Consider the following 21,654-nt stretch of genomic DNA (forward strand, 5'->3'; position numbering starts at 1 on the left):
GGATTCCTGTTTAGTGCATCGAAAAAACGCCAAAGGTCTGTGAATCCGGCGAGAAAGGGCCCAGGGATGGAGTTCAAGCGCTTCCCGTACTTGTTCAAGATAATACGGGACAAGATGACGAGGATCAGGAGCCCTGGCCAATAGACCTGCGAGACTCGCGCAGCTTCTCGTAACTGTTGAATCATATTCCAGCGATCAGTGCTAGGATGTATTGCAAAGAGACCACTTGTATAGAGATGGAATGTCCTGGAACTCCCCTCTGTCAAGGAGCCGACTGTGCTTTTATAGACCGACGCCTGAGTACCTTTCTACCCATGAGTCGACCAAGCCCAAGAAGACATTGTCAGTCTATCTTACTATCAGCCGCGTTCTAAGATGAGATCCTTCTCATTCACATGACGAGGTGCGAATCGCACAAGACCCAACCTGACCAAGCTCCACTATTTCCGGTGCGAGTAGTCTGTCTGAGGGCCAATCACGCAGTCGCTGTGTTATTCTCTGACCCAGATCCGAGTCTTCTCCTCAGTTTAGGCAACTCTCTCAAGCTGACCTGAATCACCTGAATCCCGGAGCAATAGTTATGAATCAAGTTTTTCCAACCCCGTGGGCACCTGATTAGAGGTCCACAGTGGCCAATCGTAACCTCGCTGGTCTACAAGATCCTCATGATGCCTCTCTGCTAGACATTTAGAAGGCTTGGGTGTCTGCATCGAGCGCACATGGTGCTAGCTTCAACGGGCCAGCACCTACCACGCCCACTTCCCCTCAGCTTTTCCGGACCCCTTTATGGTTTAAACTCTACGACGCACCCTCTGCGTAATTCTCTGCTCTATGAGCGGACAGATTAGGAGGTGAGAGGCTCTAGTGACGGTCTAATTTCCTACCACCGTGTCATATCCCAAGATCGTTTAGCGACTATGAAATGGACGGACCACTATGCTCGGTCCGATGCACACATGATGCCACTGGCCGATCTCGGATAGTCCGAATAAATGGTCGGAACTGTTCACTTCGACACCATGGAATTTGGACTGGTCGAGGCACTGAGGCTTACCCGCGGGGACTTCCTATAAGAACTTGCATGAGCTGTCGAACGAACTAACCCTTCTCGTCGTGTTCTGTACACTGCAAACTTAGTTATCATCGTCATAATATCGGTACATACAAACAAAATGGGTTCACCTGTCCATTCTGATTTCATTCGGGCGGATACGTCCAAGATTGAACCGTCCATAACTCATACTGTTTCCAACGGAGCTGTTTCCATGAGCCCTGAGCTCTTTGAGAAGGTATGTCATTGATCTTGGCTACATTGTTGGCCATCAGCTAAGGGGAGATACTTGTACAGCTATACCTGACTCCGAAGGTTCATCGTGCTGGGGGCAATATCAAGCGGTTTGCAAATCCAACACCCCTAGGATTCATTGGGCAAGTTTCGGCGACCCCTCCTTGGTGGCTTCCAGCGTATCTAACAAGACTGTATAGCTTCGTCATCTCTGCTATGACATTTTCCATGGTCTTGATGGGATGGGGCGGAGCGAATGGACTCACATAGGTAGTGTAAGTCCCCTCAAGGAATGTCGATTGCGATAAGAGTCCAATTACTGATTTATAATGTCTTTAGTGAGATTTTCTTCTTCGTTGGTCCAGTGCTTCTGATTCTGACTTGCATTTTTGAATGGGTCATGGGCAACCTTTTTCCCATGATGGTATGCGGCGTGCTCGCCGTGTTTTGGTTGAGTTTTGGTATGTTGAAGCTGCCTACATTGAACCTTGAGGCGCCATATACCTCTGCGGATAGTGGTCCTGCTGGCGCACTCTCGACCGGATTCAACGCTGTCATTGCGCTGTACCTGATCGTCTGGGGGTTTACAATTTTCACTTTCCTCATCCTATCAATTAGGACGAACGTTGTCTTCGTGATGATCTTTGTCTCCGTCACTGTAGGTGTCTTTGTTCTCAGTGGGGCATACTGGAAGGTCAGTACGGGCGATTACGGTATGGCTGGACACTAGCAAAAGTAAGAACAAGTAAATTGGTCAATTTTCTCTGGAAAGTCAACACCAGCACTAATCCTTCTTTCCAGGCTGGAGGTGCGATTATCTTCGTCGCAGGAGCCCTGGCACGGTATATGGTCATTGTCATGATGGCTGTTGAGATGCAGTATCCTGTCTTTCTTCCTGTCGGTGATTTGTCACACTGCTGGGAAAAGCCAGCCGGACGGGGCTTTACTACAGATGACGAAGTGTAGATGGTCCGTCGTGCACATTCGTTCGGATCGAACATCCATTAAAGTGCACTGGACCACAGCCGCTGAAGCGATGAAATTTGGCGATCTATTGATGGACTGGCTTCGTGTGTCAATCTAGAGATTACGAAAGTGGTTGTTGTCAGAGTTTCCTGGTCACTATTACTTTTGGCAGATACGGTTCAGACATACCTTATGCGATTGTGCCAAGCTTCGTTGGATCTGCGGAGATCAGAGATATTGCAAGGTCAACCATGGACACCGTTCCCTTGCTCATCCTTCCGATCGTTCGCATCGGATGCTGCGCAAGATTGACAAAACTTTTGCGCTTGAAAGGTTCGTGACCTGTCATTTTGCCATATCTTGAGCTGGGACCCACCTTGTGCGAGGTCGCACACCGTCGATCAAGCCTATCAGCTTCGACCATCTCATCACATAGAGACTATTATGGGGTCGCCATTGGGATCCATCGGCAACCCCAAGGTTCGACCTCGGCTGCGCGGGGTCTCGTCCGGGGCAGTTGCATACATTCCCGCCCCGGTGTCACTTCGAGATTTTCAATCCTCGATATTTGTATTGATCAGTTAACCGAGTGTTCTCCTGCGTACCCGGGCCCACGACTTTTACCAGGCTCAACTGTGGAGACCAACTCGATGATTCTCTTACTCTTACTCGAGTAATGTCCTCACGGCAACCGAAATCCCGAAGCTCCGACGGAGAAAAATGGTCGTCTGGGCGAAGATTGACAAGTGCTCAACGCGAACGAAAGAGAGCGATTGACCGCTTACGTGCAAAGGAGCGAAGAACCCAAGTTGCTGACCATGTGGCTGGTCTCGAATATAGGGTTAGCCAACTCAGTGCCGAACTCGAAAGAGCCTACACAGGTGCCTCACAACATGTTGAAAGTCCTGAAAATATCCACGAAGGATTGTTATTGCAGAATGGCTGTGACTTTACGCATTTTCAAGGTTCTGGGTACACCCCGAGTGATATATCGACTTCTTTATGCGTCATACCAGCCACAGGATGGGTACCGGCGGTTCTACCAGATCCGTCCAACGTTGTTGAATCCAGTCCATACTCGATGCAACCAGAGATGAGTACAACAATATCTGCAAGCAAATTACCCCCGCAATCGATCAGCGGGAGCTTACCAAAGACCAAGCTCGACGTAAACGCGGAGACTACCAGGGGCACTGAACAACTGACCGGGTGCAAACGGCGAGAAAAAGCACTTGCTGGTAATGACTGCCAAAGCATCTTCAACGACGCCGTAACCATGGCGCGTGGATTATCTAGCACCACTGTGTGCGGAGATCCCAGCTTAAACCAAGATGTTTTAGTGAGAGGCGTCCTCTTTGGCTGGGAGATTGCTACGACGGCATCCCCAAACCAGTGGCGTTGCCCACTGTTGCAGATTTTGCAACTCCTGGACAGACGGATCTTTCACTTGAGCGGCACCATCACCAGACTATGCGCGTTACGAATGATCCACTTGTTACTTCTGGTAAGCCATCTTCTCTGTGCGTCTGTTTTCACACAATGATGCTAATTCGATTCTCAGTGTCTTGTTAAAGCTGCCTCATACGAGACCCTTCCGCCATGGTATCGCCCACGGTACGCAGCTCCAACCCACGGATCACGAATTGGAGACACTAACGTAGAAATTGTAGGCCCTCACAGTATTATCTCTCACACGCTTTGGCGATAGATGTCCTGCCATGGTGAGACTACCGATTTCACTCCATTGCTTTTGCTGTTACTGATTCTCGACTTTAACAGGCCAGGTCTACGAGAACGTGCCGTGCTTTGCCAGAAATTAACGCAAACGAACAAGTTCTGGACTGAAGTGATCTACTTATTCCGGTTCAGCTGGCCATACACCGTCCGTGATGTGTTGAGTCTCAATTCAGACACTGGGCTGTACGAGTTTTCGGGCATGTTCAACAACTATCTGTACGAGATTCAAAGGTGGAGGATGGACTTGAAGTTTTTCGAGAGCTTTCCCGAGACCTACGACGACATCATCCCTGCAGAGGTGATTGAACGGCCTCTTCACTTAGCCAGTTCCGAGAAGGTTTCCGCGTGTTGGGACGCACCCCGCGGGGCTCTTCTTCTGCCTTTACCGCAAGATATTCATGAGGAAGACGTCGACTCAGAGTGGCTCGACGGATTCTGCTCACGGTCATGCATGGGCAACTGGGAAGCAGGGTGTTGGAAACAGCTAATCATGGGCCATTCGAAACCTATTAATATCAACATAGACGATGAACCTCAGGCTTGTCTAGTCAACTGACGCAGGCGCTGGATAACGCTTTGGTCTTAGCCAACTTCGCTGCTAAGATTTCCACCGACCTTTATAGGTGATGAGTGAAGGTCGTTATATCAGCAAAGGGAAGCAGGCCATACTACCGAACTCTCTTCCTTATGCTTAGAGTCTAGGACTAGAGCGCACCTCTAGATAGGAATACCCGAACCCTTCATTGTGTTATCACTCTGCCTGTTACTCGAGGCGTTCCTAACAATATCAGACTGAGTTGGCTTGACGCGCTCTTCTGGGGAGCGTTGCTCTCTGAGCGCCTGTTAGGTCGCCTGTTCTGAGTTGCGCTCATGACACTTGTCCTCAAGGGGTGCAAGAAAGAGCACTGTTGACCGTCTCGACGACACCGAACTCAAGAGAGTAATCGCTTCGATCGATTTCACAATTTATCTGTGGTGTCAACGGTTATCGATCGCTGTATTACCTAGACGGATGCCAGACACCCCTTTCAACGGCCAAAATTTATCGCATCTACAGCTCGGGTACGTAGGCGCGCCTTGTTCCTAGATGGGTCCTTAACAACTTGGGTCAAATATTCCTTAATCGACTACTTCTTCGTCGTCCATCGTTGAGCCGCCATACCGTGCTTGTACATCGTCCATAGAACACCTGAACTATGGCCAAAACGAATCCGCTCATGAGACCACTTCTGAAGGTGTTCTGCGCGCGGAAGACTGAGCCTATTGAACTCAGCCATAGCCTTCACCATCGAGGTATTGCCGCAAATTTGTTCCGCTAAATCCCATCCGTCCTTGAGGGCCAGATTTGCTCCTTTGAATTCAAAACAATTCAGCACATGGTTGGAATCTCCGATAAAGGCAACTTTACTCCATGACAGTCGTGGTGACGCTGATTTTCTCTCTTTGGCAGGGCGAATGAATACAGTGGTCGAATCTGTAGCTTCGATGATAGTCTTGAACGGCTCGTGAAACATTTTGCCAGTCTTTAAAGCTTCTGTTTTGAGGGCGTAAAATTCTTCTGTGGTGAACCTTCCGCTCTTGAGCCTGCGCTCAGTCCCTTTCTGGCTCAACGCCCAACCGATAGTCTGTCCATCGAAAGGCGTATAAATGCAACAGACACCTTCTCCTGAAGACATCTGCAGGCCGTAGTCCTCGTGTATGGGACGAGGAAGGCCGTTTGGAAGACGCGAAATACCTCCGATTTGGTTTGCACCGGCATATCCTAGTTTGTCCCCGGGTTGGAGGATGGCCCGGATTCTGCTATCTGCGCCGTCTGCGGCAACGACCAGGTCGCAATCTTGAGTAGAGGAGCTTTCGGTGTTGACGTCGAAAGTAGTGACGCGCACTTGCCCGTTTGAAAGCTGCTCTATGGACGTGCAGCTGCAAGCCCATTTCCACACAGCGCCTGTCTTCTCCGCTTCATCCAAAAGTATACGTTTCAAGTCCTGTCGAGAGATACGTATCGCAGCCGAGGGTAAGTTGTCGTAAGGTGTGGGCTCAATTGTGGCCAACTGTTTCCATTTGTCACTCCATACTCTGATGGCGCCACTGTTATGAGTTGCTTGAGCGCCAATGGCCTCGAGGAGGCCGAGTTGTCGCAATGTCACCAGGCCCTCATCCTGGCTACCCCCATGCAGACTGAGAATGTAGGGGTCTGTTTCAAGGCTAGCTTCTCGAGATTTTTGCTCAAGAACAATGACCTCAGGGCGCTTTAATGATGGATTCCATAACCTATGTAAAGCAGTCACGAACGAGGATCCCGCAATTCCTCCTCCCACCACAAACACGCGCTTCCCCTCAAGAAATTGGCCTAGCAACTCTCCCATAATCACGCTGGCGATGTTTGTCTACTGCTGCACGTCGGGCACCAACAATAGTCGATTCCGAAGCGCGACTGACTTGACTACAGCCATCCTGTTCTTATATGCCTTGAGACGCAGGATCTGGGCGAATTTCAACGTGATTTATGGACTCCACAAAGTAACAGCATCTTGCTTCGAATCGTTACCTGAGGCAGACAGAGGACGGGCCAACAATTGAACCGACTCATATGATTACGACGACTGCTTATGTTCCCTTCGAACGGCTGATGTCTACCCGACTAAGCGGTCATCGAATTTGCTCAGGGATGGGTCCAGTTGTTGTTGCTCGGGGTTTGATGCATTCGCCTCGGAGCAGCTCAGAGCCCGGATAAAATATCAATTAGGCGCCTAATACCTAGGCGGAGAAAGAACCCGAAAACGGGCCTTTGGCTCAGCTGACATATCACGGGAATTGTTTGCATGATTTCTGGAGCCGAGACGATCAGTTACCGAATAATTTAGGCTTAGTCTGCCTATCCTCTTTGAAGCATATTGAACTTGGAAATAGAAATTTGAGGGTCTTGAAACTGACTCAGGTGGACCACGGATTGATTGTCACTTGATCTGAGTCTGGGACTTGACCTTACTTGAGGTTGCACGGCAATCAGCAAGCATCGGTTTAGCTACTTGGGGTTGGCATTATAACTCTAAACAAGGCTGTAGCCCACGCTCCTGGCAGAAGGGTTGGCCCGATGCCAAAGTCCCAAAAGCAATCCGGGACCTGCTACGAGTGTGGTGGTCAACGCCTTCACCCGTTAAAAGTCCAAGCGAGGCATTTTGAAAAGAACTCATTCATCAGCAACCTACTCGTAGATTGACTCGCGCCACTCTACATCGACACCATGTCTGCGTCAAACAATCTCCGAAGCCCTGCCCGATTTGTGACCGGCCATAACATCGACGGCGCGTCTATCTTCGAATCTAGTATAGACGAACGGCCACCGACCAACAAATTTGGTGATGACATGCAAATCATGTTCTGCTACGGCACGCAAGGATTTCCCATCGACGTGAGCGAAGGAAAGGACATGCAAAACTACGAGAATCTTGTGCAAAATCCTCCGGGCATTCTTGTTCCTGATGGCTCGGCCGCTCGGATAATCGACTTTGCACCTGGCTATACGACACCAATGCATCGTAGTATGAGTCTGAATTACAACTTTGTCATCGAAGGGGAGGTAGAGGTGCTCCTCGATTCTGGCGAGTCAAGAATCCTCAAGCGTGGAGATATGTTGGTCCAGCGTGCTATCAAGCATTTTTGGAGGAATACGAGCACGACTGAGTGGGCGAGAATCACTGCTGTCGTGCTGCCTGTACAGGACTTTAGTGTTGGTGGACGAACAGTGAAGCAGGATCTATCTTCTCGCTCTGAACAGGAGGGTAAAGAGGAAGGCAATGGTACCTGAAACGTTTTGGGGTAAAGAATGTGTGACTATTTTTGGTCGATGCCATCCCGGCACGTATGCGAGCATTAACAATCCTCCTCTAATTCTCGTTTTGATTTTCCGAAATCATCTCCGTATGTGGTAAAGGACTCTAGGCTCCCATACCATTAGTTACCTAGATCAGGTAGTCATCGAACCCCATAATGATATCCCTTTTGCTCGGCACTCGCTCCAAGCAGAAATATGATGCGTAATATCAATGTAGAATGAACCCTGGTCGTTCTCGGGTCGGCGTGCGGCACGCAGTGACTACATATCTCCATCGGGGGTTGGTCTGTGAGGTTTTCCGTGGTCGGCTATTTGGAGCTACAAGTTTCCAGCTCCATCATTGTCACCCTGCCATTGTGTTATAGAGGCACTTCAGCGCTATCCTCAAGATCATTTCTGCATACACCTCATTTTTGCTCACTTAACTTTCAGTGGTTTTGTGTGTAATATCAAGTCAAAGATATGCAGCGTGGCAACATTGGAAGTGTTATAATTGCGGGCGCTGGTCCTGTAGGGCTTCTCACGGCGTTGTTTCTTGGTCAGAGGGGCATCCCTGTGGACGTGGTCGAGGCAGCGACTGAAGTCAACGATGCACCGCGAGGCCTTGCTTATGGCCCCGCAGCAGTCAGGTGAGATCACCAGCCTGTCACCCACACTAATTTCAGAAGTAACAAAGCTGTCCTCAGCGTTTTAGCTCGAGCCGGAATACTTGAAAATGTGATTGAGCGAGGTTTCATCCCGGCCGACGTATCCTGGAGAAAGCCGAGCGGCGAATGGCTGGTAGGGCTAGAGAGGCTGAACAATATGGTGGATGGGTTACCAAACACTGTGATCTTGCCCGTCGGAGCTCTGTCAACTCTTCTTGTTGAGGAAGTTCAGAAATACTCAAGCGTTACGATACACTGGGGTCACCGAGTCTTGGTCGCAAGCCAAACTGAGGAGAAAGCATGGGTGGAGGTAGAGGAGCAAAAATCGAAAGCCACGAGGAGAATGGAAGCCGACTTTGTGATTGGCTGTGATGGTGCGAGCAGTGCTGTGAGAAAATCTATCTCTGGCTCAAATTTCCCTGGATGGACCTGGCCAAACCAGCTTGTTGCGGTGAATGTAAGTAACTAGGCAAATTCTTACTCATTGAGTTACTGGCAGATTTTGCGAGGGCTAATATCACGGCAACAGGCACGAATGAACTTTGACAAGTTGAACTTTTCGGATGTTCAATGGGTTGTAGACCCGGAGAATTGGTTCGTGATTGCTAAGATCGACAAAGGAGGGCTGTGGCGCATAGTCTACGGTGAGCCAGCAGGTTTGTCAGTTGAAGAAATCAAAAGTCGTCTGCCTGACAGACTCCGCACGACGTTCCCTGGGAATCCAGAGCCAAGCGAATACCAAGTCACCAATGTGACACCGTATGTCTGCCATCAGAGATGTGCCGAGAAGATGCGAGACAACAGGATATTACTGGCAGGAGATGCCGCTCATTTAAACAATCCAATGTAAGTACATGAAGAAAATGAGGCTCCCAGGATGGCCAAGGCTTCTAAGACAGCCAATTGAAAGCTTGACCATGCTTTCAACGTGTTGGCTAACATGAAGACTCTGATAGGGGCGGGCTTGGTCTCACAACCGGTGTTTGTGATGTAGGCAGCCTTGTCGACTGCCTCTACGGCATTGACAGCGGAGAGGCAACCTTGGATATTCTCAATAAATACGATGAGATCCGCCGCCAAATCTTCGACAGAGTCGTAGACACAATGTCAACGGCGAATTTCAAACGGATTATGCAGGGTGCGGCTGAATTCCAGGAGAGCGACCTATCCTACAAGATGATAATGGCCGCGAGGACTGATATCAGCATTACCACTGCAATGAGAAAGGTGAATTTTCTTGCCTCATCTTGAAAGCTTGGTCCAGATGCTGACCTATTTGTGTTTTAGCATGACATGAGCATTGGGTGTGATATGACGCAGTTCTACAATAAGCATTAGTCGGGGTGATTGACAATCACCAAGGAAATGCATGACAGCGGAGATGACACTTGATAGTCCGCGTGGAGAGGAATAGGAGTCAATAGTAGTCAATAGGCCAACTTTGCTAGCAATTGAAGGTTAATTATACATATTTGAGAGATTTCGTAAAACAAATCCCATCTAAAGCTGTTTAGAAATGTGAGTATGCCTGCCTATCTCCGGCCAGAAGGTACAAAGGCTGCTCTGGGGTCATCTATAGGTTACCTCCAGTTCCCTAACCTCAGCAAATCAAACAAAGGGTTAAAACGACTGCCGGACGAAAGAGGAAATCCCGATATCCGGAATCCATATAACGAAACCCGGCATATCTAACGACTTGACTAAGATGTGATAGATCGGGCTAACGATAAGTCCACAGAGACATAAGATATCCTCAATATTCGGTGTTAGCCAATTTGAGTCAGTGTCCTAACGCCCGGCACGAAGCAGCCCATGTTGATGACTACAACGTAATCTATAAACACCGCCCTCGCCGCGATCGGCATAACTGTGGAATAGGGAAAGTACTTAGTAGTGCACGGATAATGCTCATCTCTACTAGCTAAAGGCTGTGTGTTTGAGCTGCCGAATCGCAAGTCCGCCATAGTTTGAGAATTAAAACTACAAAGTGTCATTTTTCTTGAGGAACACATAGTATGCCACCAGCTAAAACATAACGAGAATGATTGTCAATCTCGATGACATATCTGGGCCGCAACTACGGTCGTTGAAGCTAGCTCATGTGGTACTTAGAACCCCTGATAAGGCCGTCATGAGTCAATTTTATGTCGATTCCCTAGGCGCCACGATCGTCCACGAGAACGCGATTCCTTCTTTCATCACTTACGACAATGAGCATCACCGAATTGCTCTCGCTCAGATCCCCTCTCTGAAGCCAAAAGATCGGGGGATCTGTGGTCTAGAAGTAAGCCAAAGAATCCCATCCGACGATTCCAGCTAGGAGTGAGACGGACTAGTTGCTGTTCCCAAAGCATATTGCATTCGCTTTTGACACGTTGGAAGCCCTGTTTTTATCGTATCGCCAGCGCAAGGCCAAGGGAATTCTCCCCTTCTGGTCTGTCAACCACGGTATGACTATCAGCTTGTACTACCACGATCCTGATGGCAATGTTTTGGAGACGCAGTGTGATACTTTGGATAACGAGAGGGCAAACGAATTCATGTCGTCGAAGTCTTTCCAAGAGAATCGTATTGGAGTGGACTTCAATCTAGAGGAGATATTAGAACGCCTCAAGAAAGGAGAGTCTTTCAGAGACTTGACGCACCGACCCGATATTGGACCAAGGAGCGTTGAGACTGTACAAATGCCTTAATCTGTAGGACGCAGAATAAAAGTTGGCAAATCCTGAAAAAAAACTTGGACAACACCTTGTATGTGATCAATACTTGGGTCTCGCCTCCGTTTTTATTGTGTATGATCAAGCCTCGGACCTCCTTACTGAAAGATCTGCCGGTTGATGCTGCTGTCCTGAACTGAAAATCTCGAACATTATTTCTCTGCGCCCATGCAATCTCTATTCATTTAGACTTAGTAGCATACCACGAAGGGGAAAATATTTGCCTCTCAAGCGTTAATGTTACTAGCGACAAGCTAGTCCCTCTATAACATTTTGGCAAAATTATCGCTAAGTGCATGAATTAATCAATAGATATCCTTCTTGGTCGGCAAGGATGCAACACTTTTCATCAGTCATTGTCAGATACGAGCGTAAGCGGATTTGACCCACATAATACGCACGGAGAATTGGAGGTACCTATGGCACGAAGGAAACCCAGGTACGCCAGTGTCGTATGGTCATTCGCTTTCCCCGGGAATGTATAGGGCCGTCTTCCTACCTGTGGAGCCCCGCTCGGGCTACAATCTGGGACACCCGGGGAAGTGGTGTAATCAAACGAATTGTCTTCGCCTATTTGGGTCGGCACTCGGTTAGCAGTCAACATAAAAGGTATCTTCTTGTCCACCCCTCAGTAAGGGTAACTCATGGACATCTGCAACACACCAATTTCAGCTGGTGACTAGGCATAATGGGCTCTTATAACGCTGACCACGACGAGATTGAAACAAGGCCTCAGCGTGAAGATGGGGGACCTTCAGCACACAAGATTGGAGAGGAAGTCCTTGATGCTCGTATCCACGACGACCATGGCGATGCCCACAAGGCTGCACTCGAGGACGCCGATGCTGACGGTCATGTTGCGGCATCTACTTGGGCTGCAGTGTTTTTTCTGGGATTCACTTTCATACCGGCATTGAGTTTTACCCTCAACTCGTTTGTACCTGTTGCATCTGTGGTGGCATTGCAATTGCAAGACAACCTCCATAATCTGAATTGGATTTCGGGTGGTTTTTCTCTTGGAGGTAGTGTCGCTTTTGCAATTGCAGGCCAATTAAGCGACTACTTGGGCCGAAAGGACATTATTCTCGGTGGCCAAACATTTCTCCTCGTTGGCCACCTCGTTGGCGCTACTGCCCAGACTTTGGATCAAGTCATTGCTGCCATGGTGCTACTTGGGCTTGGAACTGGTGCAACTTTTGTGTAAGCTCAAATACTACTGACACCATGTCAAAATCCGCTTGCTAATGCTTCAATCTCTTAGTACCTACGCGGGAATCTCAGAGATCTTACCCCATAAGTGGCGAGCGTTTGGTCTCGCCACCACCGAGGTTTTCCTCATGGCATTGGGTACTTTTGGGCCTTTGACTGGTCGCGGATTAACACAGAACGTGACATGGAGATGGCTTTTTATACTCGGCGACATCACTGCGGTTATTGCTATGGCAGGGACTTTGATTTTCTATCACCCTCCTTCTCAGGTTTTTCAGGATCGCACAAAGCTTCAAGTCTTAGGCGAGCTGGACTACTTCGGCCTTTTCCTCTACACGGCAGGGGTTACACTATTTCTTCTCGGCATCGGCTGGGCCACACAACCATATGCTTGGACGAGTGCAGCTGTTCTTGCACCACTTCTGATCGGCATCGTTCTGTTCCTTGCTGCTTTTGCTTGGAGCTTCTCCGGCCGACCAGGCAGGCCACTTCTACCATTGCGATTGTTCAAACAGTGGAGGGCATACACTATCATCGCCATCATCGGGTTTACCTCAGGCCTTGCACATATTGCGCTGGTCACGTTCGTGCCGCAGCAAATTGCTTATGTCTTCACTAGCGACCCCATTCTCGCTGGTTGGTACAATGTTCCCGTTGGATTTGGCGCATGTATTGGGGGTGTTCTGCTTGGGCCTCTCATCCCTCGAATCAAGCACGTTCCTCTTCAATTTCTGGCTGCCAATGCTATCCAAGCCGTTTCATGTGGTCTTTTGGCCATTGTAACTCCCAGACGTATTGCGGGCGGCATAGTCATTCAAGCCATATCGAATCTTCCCTTCACATGGATCATCGTCTTGAGCTATACGAGTGTGGGTCTACATGTTCCTCAACGGGAGCTTGGCCTCGCATATGGTTTGCTTGGGGCAATTCGATACCTTGGAGGTGCAGTCAGCAGCACTATTTTCAACACTATTCTTAGTGCTAAGGTCGGCCACTACCTCCCGACAAGGGTCGCAAGTGCGGTTGTACCACTTGGATACCCGGTAAAGGACATTGAGAAGTTGATACAAGCTCTGTCGTCTCATGTACCTGCAAGGCTAGCGGCATTTCCTCCTGACGTGGTCGCTGCCGCAGCCGATGCAATGCGCTGGGGGTATAGTGATGCGTTCAACTGGATTTGGTATGCCGCAATTCCATTTTTTGTCGTGGCTTGCTCCATATCTCCATTTGTCTTGGACCCTTCACCCTACTTTACAAACCACACCGCTGTTGCGTCTACCGATGAGAGCATTGTCAGTCGACTTACGCGAAACCGTCGCAAGGCTGAGAGGTCCCTCGATATTGAGAAGGAAGTTCGTGTTGAACAAAGAGAATGAGACAAGATGCACCATAGGTTGGTGGGTAGGACCTTGTATCGCTCGGCAGGATATTTTGAGGGCCCAACTGGTCATGGTGGTGCCACCATGTCGATATAAGCCGAGTTTTGAGACGTAAGCATTCACAGTGTGACGCCGCCATCAACTTAGATAGAATCTAATGAGACGCAGCTACCTCGCGAATAATGAATAAGGGATCTCAACCCTGAACTGTAGGACTGAGAATGAGACTCGTCGTATAGCACAGGAAGTCTGTTGAATGGTTTTGAATTCTGTTCATTTAAGGGGAAGATAATGAAGATAAAGGGATGTAAATCCGAGAGAGCATGAGGCCTCTCCACTCTTTAGTAGGACAAGATTAGATGCTCTGTCTGGCAATAGCCTGCAAAAATATAATTTCAAGGGTAGTTTGCCAGTCTAAGTCTACAGTATGGACCTCCTCAATCGTCAACACTATCATTGCTCGGTGTCCAAGGACCATACGGTCAGTGGTAGTCACTAATCAGAGAATGCTCAAGAGTGAGGTCCCACACAGCGCAACTATTTAGGAACGGCTATTCAGAGTAAACTGCCGGATCTTGTCCTTGTATGCCTCAGCTACCGCGAGGGCCGCCTGTTGTCTTTCGAACTTCGCATTCTCCACCTGCGGCGACATAGGTGGCTCATGCCAGATCAAGTCATGCACATTTCCTTCCACGGTTCCCCCAGTACACCCCTAGTAGTCTAGGCACAGACTGTAGCGCCTTTTCGCGGCAGATCGGCGCGCGGAATGGAAATAAACTTTGAGTGTAGCGCCAAATTTGTCCTGTAGCGTCATATTTATTGTAGCGCCAAATGTTCTGTGGCTTAGCCTCGTGATAACGTAATATAGCCTCGCCTCGACCTTTTAAACGATTGACTCTTCCATCCTAGCTGATCCTTCCAAGACTCGACTTCATGGGTACGCGGTTATCTTATCTTCCCTTTGCATCATGATCTCCTCTTCCCAGCTTCGCAGCTATAATCTTACGATAAGCGCTCCTGAAAACGCGTTAATTTGTACGCTATGTCAACGCGCTCTACGTATTGATCCGAGGTTTGTCTGGTAGCATCTTTCTTAGGTTCACTCGATCGACAGCTCGCGTCGGTCCCAGTTAGAAAACCTCACGACACTCAATCTCACGGATATCTCTTAATTGACGCCTCGAAACGATCTATCTTAAGAGAATATAGCCCTGGCCACGGTTTCTAGATTCGCGTGCGGCCACTGCTTGACCCGAACAACTAGCCAACAGCTTCTAGGGCGATATCTCTTCGCCCACTATCGCATAGAACAGTCCGATGCCACTGACGGTCAAGATTATTGATGTGTCCTCCTACAGCGGTGGGCCATTACCGGCCCGAGAGCACGACAATACTAGATCGTCACTCTCATTAGCAGTGTGGCGCCTTTAATGAACCCTGTTTCTCGCAAGCGAAAGCGTTTCCAAGTTAGCCACTAGAAGCCGTCCCGACCGAGAATAATGAGTGCCGTGAACACGCGAACTTAGCTATAGCCCTCCCCTTCTTCACTGTTGACTCTTCTCTTCATGATTCATTAGGAGGAAAAAGAACGAATCGCGTTCTCTCACTCAATGTTTAATCTGCGGTCGCAGAGCGAGTTAAACCTCACTCCTTGATTTGAGCGAACAGACTAGATCGCGACTTACGCTCACTTTCCTTGAGAGACCCTCTTCCGGATGACCCAGCTACCAACTCGACAGTTACGAGGAGAAGGTTTCACGTTAGATGAGCTCTCTTCAAGCTATAAATTTTCTGCATCTCAGGGAGTTGAAATCCACAGTTTATATGGAGACGAGACTCGTATTTATTCAGTTCTGGTTATTATCGATAGTATCTTTGACCGATGTGAAGATACTGTTCGCGCGACACCGCATGTCTTTCTTTGCTGGTTATAAAGTTAAGAGCCTAACTAAGTGTTTAAGCGGCCCTTTTAATTAGTTCTTCATAACTTAACTCGATAAAGATACCGACAATACTGGAAGAGATATCTCGTATTCTGTCTTCGCTATATATGACTCTTGAACACTACCTAATTCAGTCTGGGTATTTTAATCATAAGCGATCAACGAGATCTTATATTAAGGATATGAGATTAAATGATAGCTCAAGATCTAAGTCACTCTTCTTAGGAAGATAGTACTATAGAGGATCAAGATAAGGATCAAGATGAGGATCAAGATGAGGATCAAGATGAGGATTAAGACGAGAATGAGGGGGCTAAAGAAGATATTGAAGATATTGAAGACAATAAAGAAATAGATGAAGATAATTACTTCTTTAAAGGAGAAGATCATCTAATTGTCGGGCCTGATATCTTAGACAATTTTGACAACACTGTCGGCCCTCAATTATTAGGTCTAGATAATACCCAATCTTACTCACCTTCTCTTTCTGATCTGGTCTTTTAACTGAGTGTCTCACTCTGCACACAGGAATACACTGATGGTCGCCCTTAGTTCATCACTCTGGTCTTCCTCAGCGATATTTTAGGTTTCACGGTAGAAGGGTAGGGATATCACTGTTCGCGAGCGTATATATAGACCCTTGCTGCGTTGATCCACCAGCAGACTCTTCTTCTCCTCGAATCGACACTTCCCATATCCGGCTACCTCGGCTTAGGGATCTCGGCTCGACCGCGATGAGGACAGCTTATCTATCTTTAAGCAATACGGCGACGGTATACTTGTGGCGGGTGCCTTACCTCCCTTCTCGAGTTCACTGGTCTCCTGGCCTTTAGTCGTCACTTTCTCGACTTTGAAGGATCGATATTCTTCTTTCATTGGAGTGATGACGGTTAAACTCTGTTGTTCGCGAAGTATTAACTGTCATTGCAGTTATTTCGGTTTTTTGTATATGGCCTTGTTGATTAGGCTTCGACTCTTCGCCGCTAGCTTATATATAATTGGTCTCTCTCTTATGATCTTCATTTTATTCGGGACCTCATTAGCCACACGACGCCGAGATATTCCTTCGTTTAAGAAGCACAGAATGGTCTTCGTGACGCCTATCTGCATCTCTTCACCCATGCCTGTCAACAGGGGCTCATTAAGTATAACCAATGAGTCCACGCCGCGGTTTAGAAGTATCTCCGACTTTATGAAGACTTTCTCGTCCTTCTCTTTTAGCTGTTCTTTATCTGCGGTGGCCAGTCTCTCTGTATCTACGATCTAACGAGTCTCGAAGCCTGGAACGGGCTGACTAACGCCCGTGGGATCTATGTTTATAGAGGATCAATCCTCTTCATTAGCCATGTATCTAAAAGTCAGCGTATCACTCATCGTGAGTTTTACGCCGCTCGCTTTCTTTCTCTCTTCGTTGGTTAGCTGGTTTACTACTACATGGTCTTTATTCAGCTATTCATCGATCTCCTCCTCCGCTAGTGTCTTGGCCACAGCACCATGAGCCATCTATTCGCTTCCAACTCTTTCATTGCCCACCAATCTCTTTCTCGCCCTTAGATAGCCGGTGACATAACTCGATGACTTCGCCAAACAAGTCAACCCATTCTTCGCGTCCCCCTCGATATTCAGCTCTATCGACAGGCCACCATCGCCATGACCGAAAAGTATCTACGACATATAATTTAGCCAACGGATATATATCATGATGTCGGCCCTTAGGCTTCTTCGTGCCGCGTTCTCGCTTAGCAGAGTGGATACCGACCACTTTAATGTGCCGTTAATTATAGTATCAACGCTGATTTCCCTAGTAGGCTGTAACCTACTCTCCTAGAGCGATATCGCTAAGTCTCCCGGCAGTGGCACGAGTTCCTACCCAATATGAGACCGAGGGCATTACCGTTACCCTTCCTCTTTGGGCAATCATGATAGCACGTGACTGCCAAGACATTACTAGTTCAGGAAAAAACTACATCAAAACCCAACACCAAAGCCCAATGTTCATCCTCCCTTGATTTTCAAGTGATGTAGACCCAATCAACTACTTTTTTACAGTATCAGACTCGCCGAGTTTAATTCTGATCTTTGATTAATATGAATCGTGATGGTTATAGAGAAATCAATGCCGTCAAATCATTAGGGTTTCGTGGATTCAGGCCGCGATGAATTTCAGTTGGAAACTACCCAGCCACAATCGGCCGACGCCACATGCCTACGCCATCCCTACCCATGACACACCACCACCACCACCAACTAACATCGTAGTCACAGAGCTAGACGACCCCATACTATATAATCGTGTATATCGTGTTCTTATCTGCACCACTCACCATTACGCCCTACGAAATCTCGCGCGACATCTGCTGAATGAGCATACTCTCCCGCCGAGACGACGAAAGGAGATTATCGCCGCGCATGCTGATGATGATTGTGTGTCGCCCGAGCAAATCGAGTCGCCCATCGAGCTGGTTGACCCTATTAAGGGGTTGGCGGCGCCGGTCACCGTCTATCAATGTCAAGCCAGTATATGTCGAGTCATTCAGGGTAATCATGATAATATTCGAAAGCACGCCAATCGAGAACATGGCTGGCGGAAGTCTCGGGATCAACCAACATATTGGAACATCGTTCAAGCCCAGACCTTCTTTACCAGTCGTAATCTCATCAAGTACTTTGTGGTTCGAACCGATCACGGCGAGACTCATCACCTCGATGCTAATCAGTCCACTTTGAATGTCGATCACTCGGTTCCCCGTCTAGCACTACAGAGAACACCATCCCATCTCCATAAAGAAGAAGTGGAGCGCATCAAACTCGAGTGGTCAGCCGCTCGTGCACGGTACGATGAAAAATTGAAGGTAATGGATGAGGAGACCCTGAAACAAGATCGGACTGGATGGTACAAGCACACCGAATGGCCCGAGCACTTGGCGAAGCGGAGCTTGCGATTCTTGGCCCATGCCAGCCGACTCCCAGATCGAGATGAAGTTGTGCTGCACGAGGCTGTACGAGTACTGGATCTTGTACTGCAATGTGCGGTGGTGGGTCTCTCAACATTGGAGCAGGAGCTTCGACGGTGGCTTCGTAGCGCCAAACAGGGCGAACCTGATGTCCGACCATTCTCTCGACTACAAGAACCGAACAGCCAAGACCGATATCACGGCTATATGCGACGCTTTCTGTGTCTCGTCTTACGGGTATGGCTATCTTCACAGGACCCCCAGCAGCTTGACCAACCGAATTCGAGTTCATCACCGGAGTCTCGACCAGACCCAATCATCGAAACCCATGAGACGCTGTCGGAATCGGTGGATGATAGCGAGGATGACAAGGAGGAGGATGATGATCAAGGGATAGCCTTAAGTAGCGAAAGTGAGGATGAGAGCGAGACCGTCGATCGAGAGAAGTCTATCGACCCAATGAAGGATGCTCGTGAGTTGTTTCCGTGGCAGGGTGAGCAGTGGACACTAGTATCACAACTCTATGATCAGCTCACATCATCGGAGACGACATCAAATGTCGACCTCGAAGAGATCTCCCCGGCAGACAAGGCTTCAATGCAAGCGATGTTGAGGGTCTTTCAGAGTTTCATTTTTCAGAAGGTCGGTGGCCAGCAGTTCAAGAGCGGGTTAATTCATTTTTTGGCCGTGCTGGGCATCGACGAGGACAACAATCGACTGCGACGAGCGTCCGACTTCTCATACGTGTTGGCTGGGGTGGTGTACTGTGTTCGGCTACTCGGAGTGGAGATCTTACTCCCGTCACAACATCGCGATGAACAAGAGGATAACGACGACGTCCGTGAGCGCTTTCTCGAGCAGCGCCGACAATATCTGGCTGATGGCAGTGGCACCCCAATGAGTAAAATGCTCAGTTTACTGGCATACAGTAAACATATCGCGATGGACACAGGCAATGCCGGCAGTGTGTCATGGTCTCGGGACAAAAAGACACTCTACTTTCGCGGACGAGCCATTGAGATCGCGCTGTTCCGGAAGATGATTGTCGATGCCATCGGACGGGCTGAGGACATGCTATGGCGGGACCTGATGTGGGTGGAGGATGTACAGGACCGATTCGAGGTGGATTTACACTCTCTCGTGGACGATGTGACCTTTACTCGGCGGGGGATTTCATTCATCAACAAGAGCAGCAACGGTCTCAGTCACGGCTTAGACTGGATGCTCGAGCGAATGCTGTCTCAGCCACCGACGCAACGGCTCCGTACCCAGGGCCACTGGCGAGCTCGTCGGATCCGGCGCTATCTCCGTCGTGTGGATGACTTCTTGCGACTACTACTGTTTTGTGTGCACACCACGTCCGGTCAGCCCGCGCGCGGCACGGAGATCACGAGTATTCGCTTTCAGAATGGCTGCCTGCAGGACCGAAATGTGTTTGTGATTGACGGCCAGGTGGTGATTGTGACGCGCTACCACAAATCCCAGTCTCAATATGATCGCCCTAAGGTCGTGCCGCGCTTTACCCCATGGCGGGTCGGACAGATGACCGTCATCTATCTCGCGTTCGCACGACGGCTTCGAGAGCATCTACTGGTACAGGTTGAAGGTCAGGGCTGGAGTGATCACATCTGGTGCCACGACAAAGGGATTTGGGACACGGACCGCATGACCAGGATTATCCGGCAGGAGACGGCGATGGGGATTGGTCACGGCTACACCACGTTGGACTATCGTCACATTGCCGTCAGTATCGGGCGTGTCACGGTGGGAGAATCATTCGCGTCGGGCTACAAGGAGGAGATCGGCGAAGTCGAGGAACCGGAGGTCGACGAGGAGAGCGGGTTGGATCTGCAGAGTGGCCGTGGCGAGAAGCAAGGGTCATTGAAGTATGGTGTGCCGGTGGACATTATTGCGTATCTGTCCGTGCGGTCTCTCGAAACCTTCCGCCCTCTCAGCGAGGGTTGGCACCAGTTTCTCGGGCTCAAGAGTACTGCCGTGACCGAATTGCGTCCCGCGAATCTGGCCACGAAGACCAGCAAGCGCGCTCGGACCTTGACCAGCGCGAACGAGAACCCACCGGCTCTCTGGCGACCACCATTCGCCTCTACTTCTTCTTTGGTGTGCCATCAGCCGAGCTCCGCCGAGTCTCCCGGTCACGAGGGTACCGTGAGACTGGCCCACGCCACCGGGATAGCCACCGTCCGCCACGAGGAACGCGAGGCCCAGGTGGCCCAGGCCATGCGGCGGCTTTTTGGAGGAGATGCGACGGGTCATGCCCAACCATTTCGATCACGAGAGCAAGAGGAAGGGGTCGAGGCGGTACTCCGGCAGGAGAGTCCCGTGGTCGTGGTGTTGCCCACCGGTGGTGGTAAGACGGTGCTGGCGATGGTGCCGGCGTTGTTGGACGCCGAGGGAGTCACGGTTCTCGTGGCGCCCTTTCGTGCCTTGGTCGATGACATGGTTCGGCGATTCCGACAGGCCGGGATCGACTGCCGTGAATGGCGGTTTGGAGAAGTCAACCCGGCGACCGTGGTCGTGGTTAGCGCGGACATCGCGGCGAGCTATGGGTTTTTGAGTTACGCGCGAGAGCTTCAACGACAGGGTTTTCTCCGTCGTATCTTCATCGACGAGTGCCATCTGACCTTCACGTCGAGCGACTGGCGGCCCAAGCTCTGGCAGCTTCGACAGCTCCGCACACTTTCATGCCCGATGATACTCCTCACCGCGACCCTCCCACCGCTACTGGTGTTCGAGCTCGAGGAGGTTATGCTGGTCCGCAATGCTCGACTCATCCGTGGGTCGACCATCCGAGCGCAGCATCGCTATCAAGTTCAGACTTGCCGGCCCGGGGCACTTTTGGCCGAAGCGGTCCGACTGTGTCTTCGGCGCAAGCCCCATCTTCGGCGCCAGAAAGGGGTGGTCTACTGCTTAGCCCGAGAGGACTGTCGAGGCCTCGCGGAGGAGTTAGACTGCCCTTATTAC

The 21,654-nt window shown here is 49.6% G+C and overlaps 8 protein-coding genes across 8 annotated transcripts; 7 read left to right on the forward strand and 1 right to left on the reverse strand.

The window, feature by feature from the left end:
- Window positions 1–1,172: 1,172 nt before the first annotated feature.
- On the forward strand, window positions 1,173–2,251 carry PV08_02260 (uncharacterized protein; the record flags this gene model as incomplete). Its single annotated transcript, XM_016376620.1, has 4 exons — window positions 1,173–1,289; window positions 1,349–1,464; window positions 1,625–1,979; window positions 2,087–2,251. The coding sequence occupies 4 exons, from the start codon at window positions 1,173–1,175 to the stop codon at window positions 2,249–2,251; spliced, it is 753 nt and encodes a 250-aa protein (XP_016241896.1).
- Window positions 2,252–2,927: 676 nt separating this feature from the next.
- Window positions 2,928–4,544, forward strand: PV08_02261 (uncharacterized protein; the record flags this gene model as incomplete). Its single annotated transcript, XM_016376621.1, has 4 exons — window positions 2,928–3,755; window positions 3,813–3,865; window positions 3,922–3,972; window positions 4,031–4,544. The coding sequence occupies 4 exons, from the start codon at window positions 2,928–2,930 to the stop codon at window positions 4,542–4,544; spliced, it is 1,446 nt and encodes a 481-aa protein (XP_016241897.1).
- A 571-nt stretch (window positions 4,545–5,115) lies between these two features.
- On the reverse strand, window positions 5,116–6,354 carry PV08_02262 (uncharacterized protein; the record flags this gene model as incomplete). Its single annotated transcript, XM_016376622.1, has 1 exon — window positions 5,116–6,354. The coding sequence occupies one exon, from the start codon at window positions 6,352–6,354 to the stop codon at window positions 5,116–5,118; it is 1,239 nt and encodes a 412-aa protein (XP_016241898.1).
- An 878-nt stretch (window positions 6,355–7,232) lies between these two features.
- On the forward strand, window positions 7,233–7,796 carry PV08_02263 (uncharacterized protein; the record flags this gene model as incomplete). The annotated part of the gene is made up of 1 exon (XM_016376623.1): window positions 7,233–7,796. One exon carries the CDS (start codon window positions 7,233–7,235, stop codon window positions 7,794–7,796), a length of 564 nt encoding a protein of 187 aa, XP_016241899.1.
- A 489-nt stretch (window positions 7,797–8,285) lies between these two features.
- On the forward strand, window positions 8,286–9,808 carry PV08_02264 (uncharacterized protein; the record flags this gene model as incomplete). Its single annotated transcript, XM_016376624.1, has 5 exons — window positions 8,286–8,452; window positions 8,510–8,927; window positions 9,000–9,316; window positions 9,427–9,697; window positions 9,758–9,808. The coding sequence occupies 5 exons, from the start codon at window positions 8,286–8,288 to the stop codon at window positions 9,806–9,808; spliced, it is 1,224 nt and encodes a 407-aa protein (XP_016241900.1).
- Window positions 9,809–10,511: 703 nt separating this feature from the next.
- On the forward strand, window positions 10,512–11,163 carry PV08_02265 (uncharacterized protein; the record flags this gene model as incomplete). The annotated part of the gene is made up of 2 exons (XM_016376625.1): window positions 10,512–10,754; window positions 10,807–11,163. The coding sequence occupies 2 exons, from the start codon at window positions 10,512–10,514 to the stop codon at window positions 11,161–11,163; spliced, it is 600 nt and encodes a 199-aa protein (XP_016241901.1).
- A 712-nt stretch (window positions 11,164–11,875) lies between these two features.
- On the forward strand, window positions 11,876–13,772 carry PV08_02266 (uncharacterized protein; the record flags this gene model as incomplete). Its single annotated transcript, XM_016376626.1, has 2 exons — window positions 11,876–12,387; window positions 12,449–13,772. 2 exons carry the CDS (start codon window positions 11,876–11,878, stop codon window positions 13,770–13,772), a joined length of 1,836 nt encoding a protein of 611 aa, XP_016241902.1.
- Window positions 13,773–17,874: 4,102 nt separating this feature from the next.
- On the forward strand, window positions 17,875–21,635 carry PV08_02267 (uncharacterized protein; the record flags this gene model as incomplete). Its single annotated transcript, XM_016376627.1, has 1 exon — window positions 17,875–21,635. A coding segment is annotated over one exon (3,759 nt), but the record flags the coding sequence as incomplete, so codon positions are not given.
- Between the last annotated feature and the right edge of the window lie 19 nt (window positions 21,636–21,654).

This window comes from Exophiala spinifera (assembly GCF_000836115.1).
Source record: "Exophiala spinifera strain CBS 89968 unplaced genomic scaffold supercont1.1, whole genome shotgun sequence".
NCBI classification, from domain to species: domain Eukaryota; kingdom Fungi; phylum Ascomycota; class Eurotiomycetes; order Chaetothyriales; family Herpotrichiellaceae; genus Exophiala; species Exophiala spinifera.